Source organism: Grampus griseus, assembly GCF_964374135.1.
Source record: "Grampus griseus genome assembly, chromosome: 4".
Lineage (NCBI taxonomy): Eukaryota > Metazoa > Chordata > Mammalia > Artiodactyla > Delphinidae > Grampus > Grampus griseus.
The window spans coordinates 20521654-20542981 of NC_138997.1; the positions used below are offsets into that span (position 1 = coordinate 20521654).

General features: G+C 42.2%; 1 protein-coding gene across 1 annotated transcript in view; it reads right to left on the minus strand.

Annotated features, from left to right (window-relative positions):
* The window catches only part of MAML3 (mastermind like transcriptional coactivator 3), a gene marked incomplete at both ends in the record, with an annotated part of 434681 nt that overhangs the window by 159204 nt on the left and 254149 nt on the right, over positions 1-21328 (minus strand). The window contains one exon of the mRNA XM_082653383.1: positions 18879-20387. Coding sequence (XP_082509509.1) covers positions 18879-20387 — 1509 coding nt within the window. The remainder of the gene's footprint in view (positions 1-18878; positions 20388-21328) is intronic.

Consider the following 21328-nt stretch of genomic DNA (forward strand, 5'->3'; position numbering starts at 1 on the left):
CTTCCAGGCCCCAAAGTGGACAAGGCGGGTGTGCATGGGGCTGTGGGCTAGAAGGTCCCAGAAGTGTGGGAAGCCCCCCTGGTACAGCACAGAGCCAAGGAAGGGAAGAAAACTAGATGGTCCAGGGAACCCACGCTGCAGTACCGATTCTGCATTCAAACCTGGCCTTCCCAGTTGCTATAAAGTTGCAGTTGTCAAAGTCAGATGATAGAACGTATTTTACTTAACCGTTAGCTAGAACTAATACATATGAAGCATATGGTATGTAGGTCTACCTCTGTACGCTTGTCTTGGGCCCATAAATGTTAGGGGCAGGCCTCTTTCTCGTCACGCAACAATTCTCTTGCAGATCTTCTCCCATGCCCAAGGCCCATGCCATCTCAGCTGTGACGACTATCAAAGTCTGGAACCTCAACGTGTTTATTTCCCTTCCTGCCCGACAGGCCTTCTTCTTTGCACTATTCCTCTCCTCTTCAGATTCAGTCCCTGACAGAAGACCCTGCAGTTCATTTGTAAACAGGGAAGGGAAGCTGTCGTGTGTCCCACTGAGAGGTTTTCACGAAGCCTGGGTCCTCCTGGGTCAGCCCCTTTCCAACATGGAAGCTGCGTGCAATGGTAACCACAGACGGACAGGTGACCCCTTTTTTCTTTGCGGATCTTCCTCCCTTCCTCAGTGTGTTATTTCATCCCCTCATTTCTAAAACGTGTTTCAGACACAGAGGGAGCGGCTGTGATGGAAGTCGGCCAAGTAAAGATACAGGGCGGGGGAGCAGTGGGCAACTCCAGTTTGACGCTAATGATTTGTGTACAATTCAAGGTCAGAGAATGATATGCGAGGCTTGTGCGCCCACCCACACAAGCACACACAATTTAGTGCTTGATTATATCAGCATATAGCGCTAATACAGCTCACGCGGCCTTGTTCACTTGCCTCTCCAATTAGAAGGAAACGCTGAGGGCAGGGGACCACATGTTAAGCTGCCTTTGTTCCCCATAACACCCACCACCTTATTAGGCACATAATAGGCATTTGACAAATACGTTTTGTTAAAAGAAGCTTGTCTCCGTTAATGAAATGTGTGTTCTTGAAATGTTCTGAATCAAGTGAGTTTTTTGGTAAACAATTCCATTTTAGCGATACTGGGAAAGTTGCGACGGGAATACTAGGATACTAAGCGATCACTATTCCATTTGGATTGTCATACATTTTTAAACTCTTGGGTCTGAACTGGGGAATCTTATTCTGGGGGCGGCGGGTGAGTGCCTATGAATCCCCTGTAATTGCATCCACATTTGTTTGGGGAATGTGTATTTTTCTGGTGATACTGCTGTAGCTTTCATTGTATGTGCTACTTAAAAAAGAAAAAAAAAAGTTAAAATCCATGAGCCTGGAAGGTACTCAGGAAGTTGGTCTAAGCTTCTAGGGAAATAGTTCAGCAGCTTTGGTACGCAGAAAACACTAATCAGAGCCAACATCTGCTGAGCCTCTGCTCCACGCCAAACATTTGACATTCACCATAGTTAATTTTCCCTGCAAGGTAGGCATTATCATCTCATTTTGCAGATGAAGAAACTGAAGAGACCTGCCCCAGACACACAGTTATTAAACATCCAATGTGAGGTCTGAATCAGGATCTGCTGGATTCCAAATTAGGAAGCTTTTCATGAAAACTGTCTGTCTCTCTCTGATGCCCTACCTAAAATAATGATAATAAAAAATAAATTAACCTTGGGTAGATTATTATTATCCCCACTTCACAGATGGGAAAATTGAAGTTAAGAAATATATATGAAATTCAGATATACATGATACCTTGAGGAAGACCCCACAGCTGGTAAGTGAAGGGGCCAGTGTTCAAACTAAGGTCCGTCCACTTCCTGGGCCTACTGTTCCCCACTGCCTTTCACAGTCCCCTGTGGGGATGGCCTGGCCTCCCCGTGACTCTTACACAAAAATCATGTATAAGAGTCCCCATGACTCTTATACCAAAAAACTGGTTCCTGGTTTCAATATACCATAATACTTTTTAACCAGAATTTTGGACACTGTTTCTCATACATGATGGTACTTAGGGCTCTTTAGGAAAATGGTGGCTGGGCCCTCAGTGGAGCAGCTGTAATGGTCCCTCTTCAAATTTCAAGGAATACTACCCTCCACATTTATAAGGACCTCAGAGACAGTACTGTTGATACTGGATATAGACGGAAGGTTGGCTATAGGATCATTCAAGATTCATCCGATATTATGAATTCATTCCACTTAGCTACTCAGCTTGATATGAGCAGAGTAGATTAATATGTGAAAGTGCTGTTAGCTCTTTGAGAGAAAATAATATTGAAATTCAGGTTTAACTGGAAGGCAGTTTTGCACAGTAGTTAAGCAAAGCCTGGGCCCTGAATTCAAAGAGATCTGAGTTCAAATCTCCACTCTCCCCTTGACTAGCTACATGCCCTTAGAAAAAAAAACCACTTGACCTTTCTAAGCCTCAGTCTTCTCACACGTAAATGGAGATAATAATACGGTTATGACAAGCTTCATGAAGATTAAAGGAAGACACATAGGTAGGCTGTGTAGAACAATGCTTGAAACATTGTATTCACTAAAAAAAAAAGGTAGTATTTTGGTTTTTTGACTTCATGTCTAAGGAAATCGGATAAGGAATTTGTAAGATTTCTCCCTCAAAATCAAAACAGGATAAAGGATACAAATAAATTCTCCTTCTCCTTGAGTGATAGCACTGGTATTAAAAAGAAACTCAATCCTGACCAAAAAAAAAAAAAAGTTCAGAGGAAAAGATTCTAAAATAAGTCTTTTCCTGTGCATAGGTTTATCCAAATTTCCTTCCTAATTATATTTATTACTGTTGACATTTTATTACTTAAAATAATCTTGGGTGATCCTGAGAGAGTCACAGAAATGGGTGGGGCACACTGAACTGTGCTATGGTCTTTCTGTACATGTCACTGTTAGAACTAATTACAGTGTATCTGTGGGTTGGTTCCACATCTGCGGAGTCAACCAACTGTGGATCAAAAATACTTGAAAAGAAATTCCAGAAAGTTCCCCAAAGCAAAACAATTTGCCACGCAGCAACTATTTACATAGCATTTACATTGTAGTAGGTATTATAAGTAACCCAGAGTTGATTTAAAGTGTAAGAGAGGATGTGGGTAGGTTACATACAGATACTATGCCATTTTATGTAAGGAACTTGAGACATCCTCAGATTTTGGTATCCATGGGGGGTACTGGAAACATTCCCCTTGGATACCAAGGGATGACTGTATTTCAATCCCATGTTGGTGTGGGAAACATGGCAAAGTGAAGACAGATTGAAGAGCCTGATTGATACTTTCCAATTCTTGTTTCTATAGTAATTTAGTATATGTAAGACAAAAGCCTTTAAAAATACAAATTTTCGGGCTTCCCTGGTGGCGCAGTGGTTGAGAATCCGCCTGCTGATGCAGGGGACACGAGTTTGTGTCCCGGTCCAGGAGGATCCCACATGCCGTGGAGCGGCTGGGCCCATGAGCCATGGCCACTGAGCCTGCGCGTGTGGAGCCTGTGCTCCGCAACGGGAGAAGCCACAACAGTGTGAGGCCCGCGTACCAAAAAAAAAAAAAAGTACATCAAAGCACACGGCTGATGTCTTTCAAAACAAAAGAAAAACTAGAACATGAACAAGTTATCCTTCTGCTTATATTTCAGCTACTAGTTGTAGCTAATTATATATTACATTAATAGGGTGTACAGATTATTCATAAATGCTTGCTTTATTTTTGTTTCAAAAACACATTTTTCATCAGATTGGGTGGAATGTATTTACAATACTAGGAAGTCAACCCCACTGAATGACTTTCTTGTAGCAGTATTTCTCATCAATGTACATGCATTTACTTAATCCAAAAGACAGCTAGTTTTCTCTATTAAAAGGTATACAAAAGAATAACCTTTGAATTTCATCACTGTAACTTGGACAACATGTCACTCTATTGAATATAAATAGGAATCTGTATGCTGTTATTACTTAAATTTTTTTTTTTTTTAAATCCAGCTTTTACTAGAGGATAAACTTCTTAAGGGCAGGAACCGTGCCTTTTACATCCTTTGTGATGCTCACAGTAACGGGAATATAGCTTCGTTCGTGTGCAATTGGTCTTCAGGAAATGTTGCTAGGTGATTCATATTTGAAGGGGAAATGGAAAGAAAAGCCCGAAGGACTTAAAGGATTTGCATGCACACATCTTGCTGTGAATAATACAAATGTGGAGAGAGATGACTAAGTGGACAGCATGGGGCACTGTGGGCTTTGACCCCTGTAATATGCAATAATAGGAAACTACAACGTGACTAACGGCAGCACCCAGGTCATAAGATGGAAGACGGAGGAACCGAAGGATGTACTGGAGGAACTCTGAGGTGCCGTGGAAATGCAGCATCAGCACGAAATGGCTTTCAGGGAGAAATACTTCAGTAGGAAACACAGCACAGAGGACGAGGGCAAGGATAGAAGCCATAGGATAGAAGCCACAGGACAGAAATGCCTTCAAGTGAAAAGATGAGGGAAAGAACTCTTAAAGCAGAAGTGAAAAAATCACGTAACTAACAAGGTTGGGTTTAGCGTCAACGAGATACTAGCTCAGATGCTAGGTCTTCTAAAATTGTATTGCCTGCTTTAAATAAAAGCAAAGGCTTCTTCGCACTGGACCTCAGAATTCTACATTAATTCTCTGCCACAAGGCATATTTGATATTAGGACGAGGGCTGCAAAATAAAGAGAAGCAAATTTCTGGCGTGTTGGAGCCTATGATTTCCGGCCTCCCTCCCCTCCCCTCCCCGACTCTGGACACCACGCCCACCCACATACCCACCAGATGAGTCTGCTCATCTTTGCCAGCTCAGTTTTCCCCTCCCTAAGCATCTCTGTGCCAATACCACTTAAGCACCTTATGAAATGTCAAAAGCCTTTCATGGTAATTATGGTGTCCACAAATATGTCCACAAATTTGTGACACTCCATTCAGAGGGTAGAACTAATTCCCCTCCTCTAGAAGGTGACTGGACTTACTGACCTGCCTCAAAGAAATAGAATAATGAAGAGGCAAAGGTCTGTGACTTCAACGCGATGTCATACAATGTATGGTGACTTCCTCCTTGCTTTTTCCTGAATCACTCACTCTGGGGAAGCCAGCTGCCATGTTATGAGAACACTCAAGCAGCCCTGCGGAGAGATCCATGTAGTGAGGAACTGAGGCCTCCGGTCAGCTGCCATGGGAGGGAGTCCCCGGGGGGCAGATCCTCCAGCCCTCGTCCAGCCTTCAGATGGCTGTGGTCCAGCTGACAATGGGACTGCGACCTTATAAGAGATCTTGAGCCACAGCCACCCAGCTCAGCTGCTCCTGGATTTCCTCAGAACTGCTTGTTCTTTTAAGCTGCTGAATTGCTGGTGTAATGTGTTACATATAGATAGAGAACTAATATAGTAAAATTTCCAATAGAGCTCTTATTTATTTTGGAGTTAAGTTTTAAACTTAAGTTTTACTAAAATGCCTGTTTTACTCTAACCAACTCCCCAGAGAGAGAGAGAAAAAGAGAAAGAAAAAAGCAGTTTTAAAGTAATAATAGTTTTCATTATTTGGGGAATACTTGTTTACCTGCTCCTAATACACAAGAAGGTTAGATGTTCTAAGTGTTCATTTGAATTAAATCCCATCTCCTTTTAAGCTTCTGATTTTGACAAAGACAAATGATTTTTGCCATACAGTAAGATTCTAGAAATAATCAGGCCTCAAATAGTCTAAGAGACTTCTAAGGTAAGGGATGGGGAAGTAGCTAGATTTTCTGTTGAGGAGTTTTTGCTCATTTAACAGAAATGAACAAAAAGTATACATATTCATATTTTATGTTAAAATATGACAAGTAATTTTAATTTCAAACAGAGGTAATTGCAGGAGGAACAATCTTGTTGTGGCCAGGATGAAAGAAAACTCTTTTTATCAGCACTTAAAACTTGCTAATAGTGGGTTTTTAAAAGAGAATATTAATACACTTTTGCCGTTTTGTTTGCAGTCCCTGTCCACATAATTTTCACATATATGATAATATGTTTCTCCCAGAATCCTTCCATCTTTGTATGCCCAATACCTAGATATTTCAGGTATATAATCAATGCCTACTGAATGAATGAATGAAGTTAGAGGAAAACTGAAACACAGTTATACTCTCCTAGAGGATTAAAAAGGTATGAAAAGCTTATGATATGATTAATGTTTTACATTAAAGAAAATGCATATAGTACATATTATGGGTCTGATACTATTCTAAATGCTATACATAAATTAAGACATAGAATCGGCATAACAATCCTATTATTATAGTCCCCATTTTCTAGATGGAAAAACTAAAGCTCAGAGAGAGCTTATGTAATCTGCCCAAGATCCTACAGGTAACGAAGAGGTGAGCAGGATGTGAATATCCCTCCTAGCTCCAGAGTCCACTCTCTTTTTCTTTTTTTTTTAACATCTTTATTGGAGTATAATTGCTTTACAATGGTGTGTTAGTTTCTGCTTTATAAAAAAGTGAATCAGTTATACATAAACATATGTCCCCATATCTCTTCCCTCTTGCGTCTCCTCTTGACCTGCCAGGGCAGCGCCCTAACTGATCTCACGTGAGCTCACACCTGGCCGGTTCTCAAGTCCAGAGAAGGTGCAGGTGGCCGGCGAGAGAACTGTACCTGCTTTGTGGCGTTCGGGGGAATTGTGGTTATTCACGAGTTTCTCTCACTAGACCGCCAATTTAACACTCTGTCAACTGTCCAATTATTCACGTTTGCGTGGAGCTAAGTGGGTTCTTCTCCAGCTGCACACCTTTTTTTCTCAACGTAATTAATGAAGCTCATCAAAACCCTAGAAAACAAGCCCAGAGCACCAGCCACTCTCATTGACATGTTAATAGGAGGTCAGGCGCTCCTGACCCACCGCAGGATGTTTATATGGCCCCAAGGCTGCTGCTCGCAAACGTTATATGTTGACAATAGGGTTTGAATGAATAAGGGAAGCCCCGGGTAACAAACGGCTGTGGAAGTATCTGAAGGCCGTGGGCCACGCAGAGCAGGTGAATTCGAATGACAAGGACACAGAGCCTGCTGTGTGTGGCTCTCGGGATGTCGGGAGGGCAATGGGAGGCACCAGTCTATTCTGTCCAGTCTATGCTGTCCAGTTTAGGGTCACAGAGCTGTTAAGAGTTGACATAAAGAATCAGCGGCTCTGAAACAGCCAAAACATTTTCATCCTGCTTCACCTCTGGTCCTGCCGATCGCCTTTCTGATCACACAGCAGACTTTTGCTATTGTTGTTTCAGACCTGCCCTGTCCAACACCTGGCCACTAGCCACGTGTGGCTACTGAACACCCAAAACGTGGCCTCTGCAAACTGAGTTGTGCTGTAAGTGTAAAAGACACACCCGATGTCAAAGACTTGGTATGAAGAAAACAATGTCAAATATCTCATTAACAATTTTTATATTCTTCGACATCATATTTTCATACATTGGGGCTAAATAAAAATAGATTAAGGGAATGCCCTGGCGGTCCAGTGGTTAGAGCTCCCCGCTTCCACTGTAGGGGGCACGGGTTCCATCCCTGGTTGGGGAACGAAGATCCCATGTGCTGTGTGGCACGGACAAAAAATAAAAATAAAAGCCTGGCTTAAATAGTCAATTCGTTTGCTTTTTAAAAAATACACACATATATATATTAAAATTAATTTTATCCGTTTCTTTGGGCCTTTTGTGACGTGGCCAATAGAAATTTTTAAATTCCATGGTTTGTATTTGTGGTTTGTATGATATTTCTATTGGCAGTTCCGCTCTCGAGTTTGGTACACCTACACCCGTCACAGCTCTGAGAGGCCAAATGATTTTCTTGGGGCTTTTCTGCCACAGCAAGGAAAATCTTAGTAAGAAGTGATATTGAAACTAGCATTGTCTGTCCTGAAGGCTGCTCTACAGTCAGATGTGAACCACCCTGCATTCCAGGGCCTTTGGTCACCCTTCAACCTGATGGTTTCACATTCCAGGCCCCTCGGGGACAGCACAGCATGGTACCTCGTGGCACACGGTACTTGGATTCTTACTGCACGGACCTGAGAAGCTGACTCTCTGCTCTGCGCTTTAGTGGCTTTTAGGGAATGAGCAGGTGTACCAGAGCCCCAGCCTGTGGTTGTGCAATTCATGAATAGCACAACAGTGTCCAGTGGAGGGTGCAAGGGGGCTGCAGCTTCAGTCCATCTTCTCAGAGGGGGTGACCATTTCCCGATTCTCACCCAGGCACTAGAAACACTAGCAGTGGCCTCAGGTGCACTGCTGTCTCCACCCAGAGATGACCTTTTGCCTTGCACCACTGTCTCCCTTCAGCTTGGCACTGCAAGCATTGGTGGCCTAGCAAGCTCATTAAAGTCCTTTGTATGAACTGGCTGGAGCCCAGTGCAGAAAAGAAGCCCAAATACACTTTCAAATGTGTCGGATGCAAAAGCAATTAGGGAGTGCAGGTATGTTGATAAAACGTCTTCTAGGAAATCGTAATATTAATACATGAGAGTTATCAGTTTGGATACTATATGGAGTCAATACTTACTCTTTAGTAAATGAAAATGTATAGATAAGCTGCATAAGCTCATGAATCATATTAACTAATCATGACAATGGATTAGAAATGTAACTAACTCAGGAAAGGTATTTTGATTCTTTACGCACTGGGTCAGAGGCAAACCATTTGGTGTCATAAAAAAGATGAATTCCATAGACTTGCTCAGAAACCAAGATATAATAGAATATCTTTGTATCGGAAAACAGCACTTTGTTTTTCAAAGAAAAGTCCAGAGTTGCCATGAGTAGTTAATGAGTGATGACGTACTATGTTTGAAAGCTTGGAATCCTGCGCCTCTGATATTCTCGCATGATTGGCTATCTTTAGACAGGACTTTCGAGTAATAGGTAAGATGTGACCAAGTAAATCCTTATGATAGAAATATTAAGCAAAAGGAACATATAATAGTCTATTACTACTCTAATGAAAACAACTATTTTCATAATAATAGGAATTTATTGAAAACTAAACCCTTGTAAAAACAAAAAGCCCAACTACAAAACACAGAAGCTATTTGTGGCTCAATTTAACACAAACTTTTAAAAAAGTGCTATGTGCTGGCTTCACCCTGTTGCAGAGCGTGGAACCTTGGCCAATGAGAGAAACAAATCAGCAGAATAAGATAAATAATAACAACTGTTTGAGTTGCTTTTAAATACAAATAAGTTTGGATATTTCGATGTATATATGACATGCTTATCATCTTTCAGAAACTATTATACTACCCTAATATTTAACCTTATGGTCATAAATATTTGATTCATTTCCCTTTCATCTCATCATATATTCAATCACCAGGTTCTGTTATTCCTTTCCTCTAAATGCTGCTGTGTCTGTTTCTCCTTCAAATTTAAATGCCACATCCGGATCGAGATTCTTACTCTCTCCTACTTCAAATAGTAGGTCCACTAGCTGTTCTCCCATGCCTTTCGCTTCACTATTCTCCAAGGGTAACCTTCCCTCCAGACTGGCCAGAATCTGTATCATCTCTTAAGGAACAACCCCTTGCCTGCGCCAGAGTGTCTTTCCACCACCTTCCACGCATCCAACTCCTACTTATTCTTGGTCTGCCTCAAGGCTTACCTCCCCCTTGGAGGCTTCTCCTTTCCAGTCCCAGCAGTCCTGACCCTCGCCTGTCTCTGCCCATGAGCCTTAATGTAGAATTTAGTAAGATGGCACTTAACCACTTGTTGCCTTGTATTTACTTGTTTCATAAGCCTTCTCATCTCCCCAACGAGACTGCCAGACACTGCAGATGATATATATTTTTTTTTTCACAGCCATGGCCGCTGAGCCTGCGCGTCCGGAGCCTGTGCTCTGCAACGGGAGAGGCCACAACAGTGAGAGGCCCGTGTACCGCAAAAAAAAAAAAAAAAAAAAAAAAATCATTCTATCCTAAAAAAGAAAAAGAAATCCAGGAAGCGCAGAGTACCCTAACTTTTCCATCTTACTTCAAACGATACAAGTCGGAGACCTTGCAGAATTTATAGTTCCACAGACAATTTAAGCACATGCAAATACTGAGCAGTGAAATAAACACAGGTTGCTTTAACTGTAGTTCCAGTTATCTTATGTACTATTTCTCCAATAGAAAATGGTGGTGGATTGCTTATTAACATCCACCTTCCCAAGCCTCGTCGTAGACCTACTGACTGTGCATCTTTGGCAGTGGAATCTGATCCCCTGTATCTTGAACGATTTCTCCAGGTGATTCTTAGGCCCACAAAAGTTTCAGAACCACTGTCTGACGGGTTGTAAGCTCCCTCAGTAAATAAGAATATTCTCATCCCACAAAACCTTTAAAGAGTATTCTCATAGGGGGCTAATTAAAACCTCTTTCTTCCACAGTACTATTATAAAATGAATTCCTTCCCTAAAACTTTTCTTTTCCTGCTGTTTACTCTTAGCCTCATATTTCTAAGACTCCGACAGAATATCAATCAGGATTTTCAAAATATGCCAGTATGTGGATGGAAATGACCTATTATGCCCATGAATTGGAACATTTCATTTATTATCTGGAATTTGGTAGTGCTTCTGCCCACGGGTTTCCCCTCAGCTGGGAGGCCCTGGATTAAGTCAGTGATGAGGGTTCTGTCAATATTTTACCTTGCATCTGAGTTGCCAGATGCTATTGGCTTAGTCAGGGTCATGGAACTTAAATTGTTTCTATAGTCCTTGAAGTAATTCAATATTTTCAAGATTCTAAAAACTACTCAATGGTTATAACCACCAGATCTTATTCTAAAATAGCATGATGGTCATGTTGACACTGCTGTCTTTCTGAACACATGTATTTGACATGTACATTTTATGTCAAGAGAGCACTTTAGCATTCATGAAATCCGCCCTATTAAAGCCCAAAATGTTAGAAGCAATAATGTGAAATATGCTGTAACATATAAATTTCAATATCGGACAGTATTCGATATTCAGACAGAAAGGTGTTGAAAGTCGCCAAGGAAGCCTCCGGTAGACTGAATATCCACATTTGTCTTGGATTTTCCAACTCCCTGGTATAGTGACAATGAAGTAATAAAAATGACATAAGCATCCAAAAACAAAGAGCGTGGGGGATGGAAATAGCCATCCAGGGTGTCAACAAAATTCTGGAAGATGAAAATCAGATGGCTGAGTGGTGAACGACTGAGCTGTTTAGGGAAAGCTACATCTAATCCGGCAGTGGGGGAAGCCAGAAATAAAGCAAGATGGGTCAAGTTAAAGGATGCTGTACAATCTCAGGAGTCAGAAGCACCTCTGAATGCCGGGGGGGAGGCGTGGGGTGCACACAAAAGGAAAACTGGCTAAAGTTCTGTTTCATGAAGAGGTGGACCAGATACACAACCCCAGACTGGAAGGAGTCGGGAGAGGTGAAGCCACAAAGCTCTGGAATCCTGCATCCCAGCCCTGGCTGAGGGTGGGCTGAGGAGCCATACAAAACAGGGAACTTAAGTGAAAGTCTACAAAGTATTTACTGAGATACCCCTCGCCGTCACCGCCACCTGCCGATTCCCTTCCTCTGCTCAGCTCCTGAAAGCCGGCCTCTAGATTTACAACTCTCCGTAACGAGGTTGAGGGAGTCTTTTCTGACTGGCCCTGGGGGGAAAATCTGTAGACGCTGGCCCAGTGAAGTGGCTGGGTTCTAGCTCAATCCCCTTACAGTGAGGCTCCGCATTTGACAAGCCCTATCTAAGCGCACAGAGCAACTAGTTAGCTTTACCGTGCCTCACCCTTTAACTAAACAAACGTGAGAAAAGCTTTCAATGTGAAAGAAAGAAAATTAAAATGAGCATACGGAAAAATGGTGCTTAGGAGAAACAGAGACAAAGCAGGGAGTACAAGAAAACTTAAGTTTTAAAATGATAATTAATAGCTTTAGATTGAAAAAGCGTAAATCAGAGAACAAGGAAGAACTTATGGAAATTAAAAATGTGATAAATAAAATAAAATGTTTAATTTTAGAGTTGGAGCATAAAATTAAGAAAATCTCACGGAATGTAGAACGAAAGGACCGAGATATGGAAAACTGAAAAGATACGAAAATTAGAGAACAATCCAGGAGGTCTGATACATGATGAATAAAAGTTCCAGAAAGTTAAAAAAAAGAGAAAAGGGAAGGGAGAAATGATCAGAAAATAATACAAGAACATATCTTAAGGACACAGTTCCAAATTAAAAAAAAAAAAGGTCATAGTACCAGACATAGTGAATGGAAAAGGGCTATATTAAAGCATATCATCAAGAAATTTTAGGGATAAAAGAAGATGTGAAAAGCTCTCAGAGGGAAAAAACAGGTTACACACATAGAGTAGGAGATCCAAATGTCACTGGACTTAGCAGTATGAAGGCCACAGGATGGTGAAGAAATGCCTTTACAATTTGGACGGAATATGTTTTCTTGACTATAATTCTACATCTGGCAAACTATGAGTCAAATGTTAGGATAAAGACATTTTCAAAAATCATTTTCATAAAAACAGTCTCCTGTGCACCATTTCTTAAGAAGCTCTGAGGATGTGCTCCACTAATTTAAGGGACTAAGCTGAGAAAGAAGAGGAGGAGGGATCAAGAAAAACAGATAATGCAACACAGAAGGGGGTGAAATATTCCAAGAATGATGGTGAAGGGCAGTTGTATGACTTCAGTTAAGCGGCAGACCAAGAAAATGTAGGACAGAAGAATATTGGCACAAAAGCATATAAGCCTTCAGGAGAGACACCGAAGGAAAGAAAGAGAGTGAGAGAGAGAGAGAGAGAGAGAGAGAGAGAGAGAAGGAGAAAGAGAGAGGGAAGCAGGAGGTGGGAGGAGAGGGAGGGAAGGAGAGAAAGAGGGAGAAAGAGAAAAAAAGAAAATAATAAAAAATAGAATATTTGATGTACTTGATCATAGTGAAAGTTGTAAACGGTCAGAAGGGTTGAGGATAGACTGAAAGTAGGTACAGAGATAACACCAATTAAAAAAAGAGGCAGTTAGGGCTTCCCTGGTGGCACAGTGGTTGAGAGTCTGCCTGCTGAGGCATGGGGACACGGGTTCATGCCCCGGTCCGGGAAGATCCCACATGCCGCAGAGCGGCTGGGCCCGTGAGTCATGGCCCCTGGGCCTGCGCATCTGGAGCCTGTGCTCTGCAACAGGAGAGGCCACAACAGTGAGTGGCCCGCGTACCGCCAAAAAAAAAAAAAAAAAAGAGGCAGTTATAAATTCCAGGGAAAACAGAAGGTTATACAAGAAAGGAAATATAACCATAGCATACTACGTAGCTAAACTGTGAGGCACTACGCAAAAGTCAGCCATGTAAATATGCAATACCTTCAAAATCATAATTTGTGATATATTGAGTTCTACTGAGAGTATGCGAAGAGAAAAAGAGAGGCGGTGTGTGGAGGGGGGTGTTTGTGAGAGGCAGTGTAAGTGAGTTAAATCCTCGTCTTTTATAGAATCGAACAATTGAAATACTGAGGAACAGCAGCTTATGGAGATAAATAAGAGAAAACAACTTCATGAACTGAAGCAACTGCCTTTGGGAAGCAGAAATTAGAATGGAGGGGAGGAAGCGGGGGGCTGCTGCTTCCCATGATAAGCCTTATAGTACTATTTGATTTTCTGAACTAGGTCGTGTATTATTTGGATAAAACAAACAATACAGAATTTACAAAAACTAAACAAAGAGGCACCAAGTTTTTAAGGTTAAGAAAAATGTATCTTCAAAGAGATTTCCATGATGTCTGTGAATATTGGAGCTCTGGTCCTTCCCTGGAGATTTTTATGGCTCCAAAGCTTATAATATACCTCACAGGAGACCCAACAGATTTTGGTCAAATAAAATTGAAAGGGGAAAACATTCTGTAAAATATAAGCACATAGGGACTCATTATGATAGACCCAGCCACACACAGAAAACACACATATGAAGAATAAAGTAGCAAAGTGTCTATGATTTATCTAGTCCTATGATTGCAACTAGTAAAAATTAACATCACATTTTGGAAATCATTCACTTTCCACTCTTCCCCGTAGGAATTATTCTTGGGCTCTGGGTATCCCTGTACCCTTCCTTGACCAGAAAGTAGTTATTTGCTTTTGCTTTACTTCTTTCATAGTTGCTCCATTGTTTTTTCACTTGTGGGACACAGAGACAGAGTTTGCCATCCCAGCAATCTCATTGTTGTTCCACTGGTTCAAGATAACCACCTACTATCAAAGGATTGTTTTTAGACTTGCCTTTCCAGTTCTTCTATTTGATCTCAATGGCAGCTCTGTGTTATCTGTGCTAACGCTCTCCCCATTGGAGCTGATAATCAACTGTGAGCATATTTTTGGTCCAAACTTTGATCATTGCCGTCAAATGAAACATCCTTATGTTTAAGACACGGCGTTCTGTACTATACAAAAATTAGTAAAAACAGAGAGAGAGAGAGAGAGAGAGAGAGAGACAGACAGAGGGAGAGAGGTCCTGTCTTTGAGAAACAAGATCAGGAAAAGATAATAGACACAAACCAAAGTAAGTTCTGGTTATTTCACCACAGAAACACATATTTTAAAAATTAGAGAGCAATTCAGAAGGTCCAATACATGATGAAGAGAAGTTCTAGAAAGTGGAAAACGAGAAAAGGGAAGGGAGAAATGATCAAAGAAATAATAACAAGAGCATAACTCAGAGAAGAGTTGAAAGCTTATAATGGTGGAAATTTTATTAATATTTTCATTGTCACTATTTTAGCTGATTTTCATATGAATTAAGAGAAGATTGTAAGGAACGACAGGCGATGTGGAGAGAGAAAGGAAAAGAGAGTGAAGTGTGGGGAGAAGGGGTTTGAACTATCTCCTAGAGCAGGGATTCACAACTCATATATGTAAATGAATAGAAAGTAATGATGTCACCTCCATCCTACTGGCAAATTGGATAACTAAGGATTTTTTGAAAAAAAAATCAGTAGAATGTAAACATTTAAAATATAGGGTATTTTCCGTCCTTAAAAACATTTTTTTCCTAGTGGTAGAATTAAACATACATGTATGATGAAACATTAAAAAACTAAGTGAAGTATAAAGAAGATTGCTCAAAAAGATACATGTACCACAATGTTCACTGCAGCACTATTTACAACAGCCAGGACACGGAAGCTACCTAAATGCCCATCAACAGATGAATGGATAAATAATATGTGGCACATATATACAGTGGAATACTACTCAGCCATAAAAAGGAACGAAACTGGGTTATTTGTAATGAGGTGGATGGACCTAGAGTCTGTCATACAGAGTGAAGTGAGTCAGAAAGAGAAAAACAAATAGCGTATGCTAAAGCATATATATAGAATCTAAAAAACCGGCAATGATGAACCTAGTGGCAGGACAGGAATAAAGATGCAAACATAGAGAAGGGACTTGGGGACACAGAGCAGGGAAAGAGAAGCTGGGACGAAGTGAGAGAGTAGCACTGACAGATATACACCACCAAATGTAAAATACGTAGCTAGTGGGAAGCAGCTGCATAGCACAGGGAGATCAGCTGGGCACTTTGCGACCACCCTGAGGGGTGGGATAGGGAGGGTGGGAGGGAGGCTCAAGAGGGAGGGGATATGGGAATATACGTATACATATAGCTGATTCACTTTGTTGTACAGCAGAAACTAACACAACATTGTAAATTAATTATACTCCAATAAAGATGAAAAGAAAAACACAATAAATACTCAAATAAATGAAAGAAAAGTATAAAAAGGAAAACAATAATCGCTCATAATTTTACCATTCTTAATACCATTAATACCATTAATACTTCTCTCTTAATACTTAATACCAGAAATACCATTCTTAATATTTTAGCTATTCAGTATTTTTCTATACCTATTAAAAAACATAATTTGGATTGTGACATACAAGCTGTTATTTGATCTGCTCTTTTCACTCATACTTTGTGCATTTCCATGTGATTAATCATTCATTAATAGCATGATTTTCATGTACATTATTCATTTTTCCAAAATGCTTATTTTGGTCCTAATTTTCACAATCATAAGTAAAACCATGAGCATAACCTTTGTACATAAATCTTTGTTCAATTCTCTAATTATAAGGAATAATATGTAAATTCTGAGAAGTGGAACTATCAGATAAAACATATTCAAAATTTTGAAATAAGTTGTTTTTTTTTTTTCTCTATTTTTGGCTCCCTCTTTCTCAAAACCTCCAGGAACAGAGTGAATTTCTATCTGTTCCCGAGAGAAATGGCTTTTGCTGCAAATGTCCCAAATAAGTAAACATCTGTATAAGAAAATTATCTTGAAATAAATGTTCTAGTGTTATTGGCTTCAGTGCTCAAGTTACTCATTAAAACTAAGTGTTCATCATGGTCCTTGTGGCCAAGAAAGAGTAAAGTGAATTTTCACTAGCAACAGCAGAAAACAAATTTGAACTATACCTATGTATAATTATACTTTATATCTTGCCTGTAATTCACGCTTGTATTTGTGCAATGTACTCCCGTAGAGTGTAATTAACTATTCCAAGAGCTGTGTCAATACTTCTCCACAATCAGATAAAAGCATGAAATAAATGGTATGTTTGCAAAAAGATAGTCACATGTTTATATATGTATGTCAAAGCCTGTTTCAAACAGTGGTGAGTTAATATTTCATTAAAAAGCATGCTTTGCTTGATGGTCCTTTATGAGGTTAAGAAATGATTATTCTAATAAGGAAGATTCTGTCCATACTGAAAGCACCTCGTGAGATGGAAGGAGGAAAGGAGGAGCTCACAGGTTTAATCTAGAAAACCATCACTTTTGTTTCTTCATCACTTGACTGAGCCCTTTCTCAACATGACCTCTGCAGCTCAAGGCTTTGGTTACTCATAGCCAGGCAAGCATAAGGACCTGAAACAAGCACCTTCAAAATTCATGTTCCAGCAAAGACAGGAGCTTCGTCCCAAGCTGGCAAATTTCAAAAGACATTTAAGTGAGGGTGGGGAGTGAGGCTGGCTTACGTTGCACCCACATGTCTGCAGAGTTGGAATCACTGGTCTGGTTTGGAGGAAGGACTCTACCGTAGCTGGTGTGAAAAACAGCAGATGTAGAAGCACGAGATGCCTTAAGATTAAGAGCAGACCATTCTGACAGCCTGCCATCTCATAAACCTCTGGGCTACAACAAACATCCTTGTGTATTGCCTATATTCTTGCCTGCTTCAGAACTTAATATTGAAATGTGTAAAATGCTGCCTTTTTCCAATGGTATATAGGGTTTCAATGAAGCCAAGATAAGACATACAAGTTCCCATTTCAATGATGTTTTTCTACCAGCGACTGATTGCCGTTGATGTCAACCAAGCTATAGTTTTATTTCTCCAGGCAGAATTTCTCTAGAGCTGGTCAGCATGTGCAGACAAGAAACCACTATGAGGTTCTGGGGTTGGAAGGGCTGTGAAGGACAAGCATCAAGCCACAGAGCTCAGGCCTGTCTCTGCAGGCCAGCACCGCCTCCAGCCCTGCAGCCTCCCTCAGGCTTGGGGAGGTGGGGTGGGGGGCTGGGGGAGGGCGCACACAGGGAGACGCAGATGCAAACAGTGCCTGGTGATGCAAGATCTGCCTGCCTTTCTTCCCAGCGCTCCCAGTGCATCCCCCTGTGGGTGCATATCCAAGCACTAGTCTGGACCCGTTTGCACAAGGGCCCCTAAAGCAAAGACTTTCCTGCAAAGTCTCCAACTGCAATGCAAATGTGGGCGTCCAGGGAGGACTGAGGCGCAGAATTGTGCCTACACAACTGACAGCAGTTGGCAATAAAACGATGGCTCATGAATTCACCCATGTCGGGGTAAGATCAGTAGAACCGCGGATCTCCCTTCGCGCCCTGCCAGGTAGATGACGTGCTAAATTAAAGGAGGGTTGGCTGCTTGCTACACTGGTTAGGGTGAGGAGAGCCGATGCTTGTCAATGGGAGTCCACTCCCCAATGGTTGCCACTCATTTTTACCATGGATCCCTGAGAGCTCTACACCCCGATACCAGGATGTCATGAAGAAAGTGGGAAAGAGGAGACCTAATAGAGCACTAAGAGACGGTCATCATCAAATTCTCCCGAATCAGAGCTGAACGAATTGGAGAGGTTTTACTAAACTCTCAAGTCACGAGGTTGAAACAGCTTCTAATGGTGCTAGTACATCAACAAATGTTAAAACGTTACACGGTCCTACAAAAATCTATCCTCCACTTCCCTTTGCAAACACAGAAAACTCTCCCACCTTTGAACGTCAAGAATCCAAATTTCCATGATTCATAATTCAGTGAGACAAGCCAAGGTCATTCAGAACCTTCTCAGACGGTTGTAGAGATCCCTAAACGCTCTGGCCTTCCCGCCATCCCCAGTCCTGGACCGCATGACCCGGGAGAGAAGCTACAGGAGGAGAACCACGTTCTGTCATGGGACCTCGACAGCCTGCTTCCTTCCTAGTGAGCACGTTATGTCATTTTCGCTTTCTCATCTGCTCTCCAGAATAAAAGAAGTTCTATTCCCAGGCATTCAAATACAGGCAAGCATCCTGTGCCGCCTTTCCCCATCTCTTAGGAAAAAGAGGAAAAAACCGCTCAAACAAACGTGCTAACTACATGAGGCGATGTAGGAAGGATTTCCACAGGCGATTAACCCCCTACCACTGAAGCACGGGGAGCATCGTACGTCGACGGTCTGCAACGCACGCCGAGAGCACCCCCAAGCGCGTCCCACTTTCACACTTACCTGACCGTGGGATGGAAGCGCCGGGTAAGCCATGGGCTGATTCATCACTCCCTTCTGCTTGATGAGAAGCATGCGTTTCTGGTCCTCACTCAGGTGTGCCCTGGGGGCCTGGAGCTGCGGCTGCGGCTGTGGGGGCTGCTGCTGGATGTAGGGCATCAGGGGGTTTTTGCCGGGGTTGGCCATCGGGGGCGTCATCCTCTGACTCAAATCTGCATTAAAATGGGTCAGAGGCTTAGTGTTGCCGTAAGTAAGAATACTGTGCTGTTTGTTTGAGGAGTTTGTACCCAGGTTATTTGGCTGTTGATTGATCATATTCATGTGATTCTGAGGGAGGTAGTTATTCATGGTCGTCTTCTGCAGGTTGTTGGCCATCGGAGGCACTATAGGATTTTGGTTGTTAAAGGCTTGGGGGTACATCATTGGGCTATTTGGTTTTTCCGCAGTGAAAGCTGCCCCGTAGGGACTGGATGGAGGCCCTAAAGGAGACCAACTTGCAGTCTGATTTGCGTGTTGCTGCTGCTTCTGCTGCATGAGTTTGGCCCTTTGCTGTTGCTGGGCCGCCATCTGCTTGAGCTGCTCAGCCGGAGACAGCTCAGAGCCGGGCACAGCCCCAGGCCCCGACCCTGAACCAGCCACTGGCACGGCGGCCGCATTAAGGAGATAACCATTCCCAGGCCGAGGGGGAGCCTGGCCTGGAGTGTGGGCTTGGTTTGGAGTTTGAGGGGACTGGACAGCACAGTTTGCTGGGGAGCCGGCAGGGTTGGGGGCCGCGGGAGTGCTGGCCACGGAAGGTAAACTGGTGGCCGTGGAGACAGTAGAAAAGGGAGGGCCAGAAGAAGAAGGCCGGGCCTGGGGAGAGCCCATGGAGACGTGTGCAAAAGGAGAGTGAGATGATGGGTCACTCTTCGCGCTGGAGCTCTCCTGGGAGACAGGGGTCTCCGTGGCCGGCTGCGAGAACTCTGGTTCCTTCTTCTCTTCAAAGTCTTCATTGAACAGGTCCTGTATGTCATCTTCAGGAACTGTGTTGGCCAGTTCATCTATTAATTCTTGCCACTCCTGATCATTCAGGTTAATGTCTGAGAACAGCTTGTTCTGATTCGAAAGAGACGTTTCTGATGTGTCTATGCAAGCAGGGTCATCCAGAGGTTCTTGTTTGAGGTCCTTGCTCTGCAAGATGGTGATGCTGTCCTCCAGGTCACTGCAACCATTCACAGGAATTTTAAGTTCTGGGAGGCTCCCAGTCTTACTCAGATCTTCCAGAAGCCCAGGAGTGTGAGTCCCACTGTTCTGCAAGGGCAAAGAAGGCTTCAGGTCAAGTTGGTGAAGAGGAGAAGCCGAAGACAGTGGCATATTGTTGGGCAAATTGTTGATGGCTTCCATCCCTGTAGGAATGTCCTTTCGTATTCGCTTGCTAGTTGGAGAAAAACTCCCGTCACAAGCACCATTCTGCTGGTCTCCATTAAGGGGTGATCGGGCTCCTTCCAACTTCCTTTTCACAGTCTCTTGGAGCTGGAAAAGAAACAGGAAAGAGAATGACTAAATCTCCAAGTCATGGTTTACTTACTCATTAAGCATGGTGGTATGCATTGCGACGAACTCATTTTTAAATGGTTTAGAACACATCAGAAAGATGTTATACTTCTAATTTCAAAATTGGCCAGGCTTCAATTCGAATTCTACGGGAAAAGGTTTTGCCCAAAAGCAGCACTCACACGGCTAAGAGATAGAAAGCAAACTAAAGACTGGAGGGTGGAACAAAAGGAAAGAAAGAGTTAAGGCAATAACTCTCCTATTGGGAAGCATCGTCATATTATTATTTTTCAAATGAATGCTACGTGTGAGACTTGGACCAAAATGTGTCATGCTCTAGAAAGGTGCTAAAACCTATCTTAAGTTCTTGTCGCATCTGACTTGAGAACGTTAAGGAATTAAATCAACAATACTTTAAAGAACACTGAAAATCCTCTAAGATTACGGAATTTAACACATTTACTGAATAACACAGAAATGAAGATTAATGGTTAACATAACCAGAAACTTCGTTTTGGTTCTTATTTTACTTGACCTCCCAGCACTTTGTGACACAGTAGCCTGCTCTGTTCTAAAAGTGTGCTTCCATGGGTTTCCACGATACCACACTTTTCTGGATTTCCTTCGTTCTTTCCATCTGTGCTTTCTCAGTCTCTTATGTATTCTTCTTTCGTTCTCCTAAGTGCTGGGATTCTTCATTGTTTGGTCTTAAGCTTCCTTCTGCTTCCAAGGCACAGTACATGTTGTTTTCTTTTCTTGGAACATACTTCTCCCCTTCCCCTGGTAACAGCCACTCATCTTCCAGGTTGTAGCTTAGACTTCACTTCCTCTAGGAAATCTTCTCTCACATCCCTTCACCCCAACTACAATAGGTACCTCCTTTGACCCACCTGCACTGGGTTGGAAATCCTGGAATACGT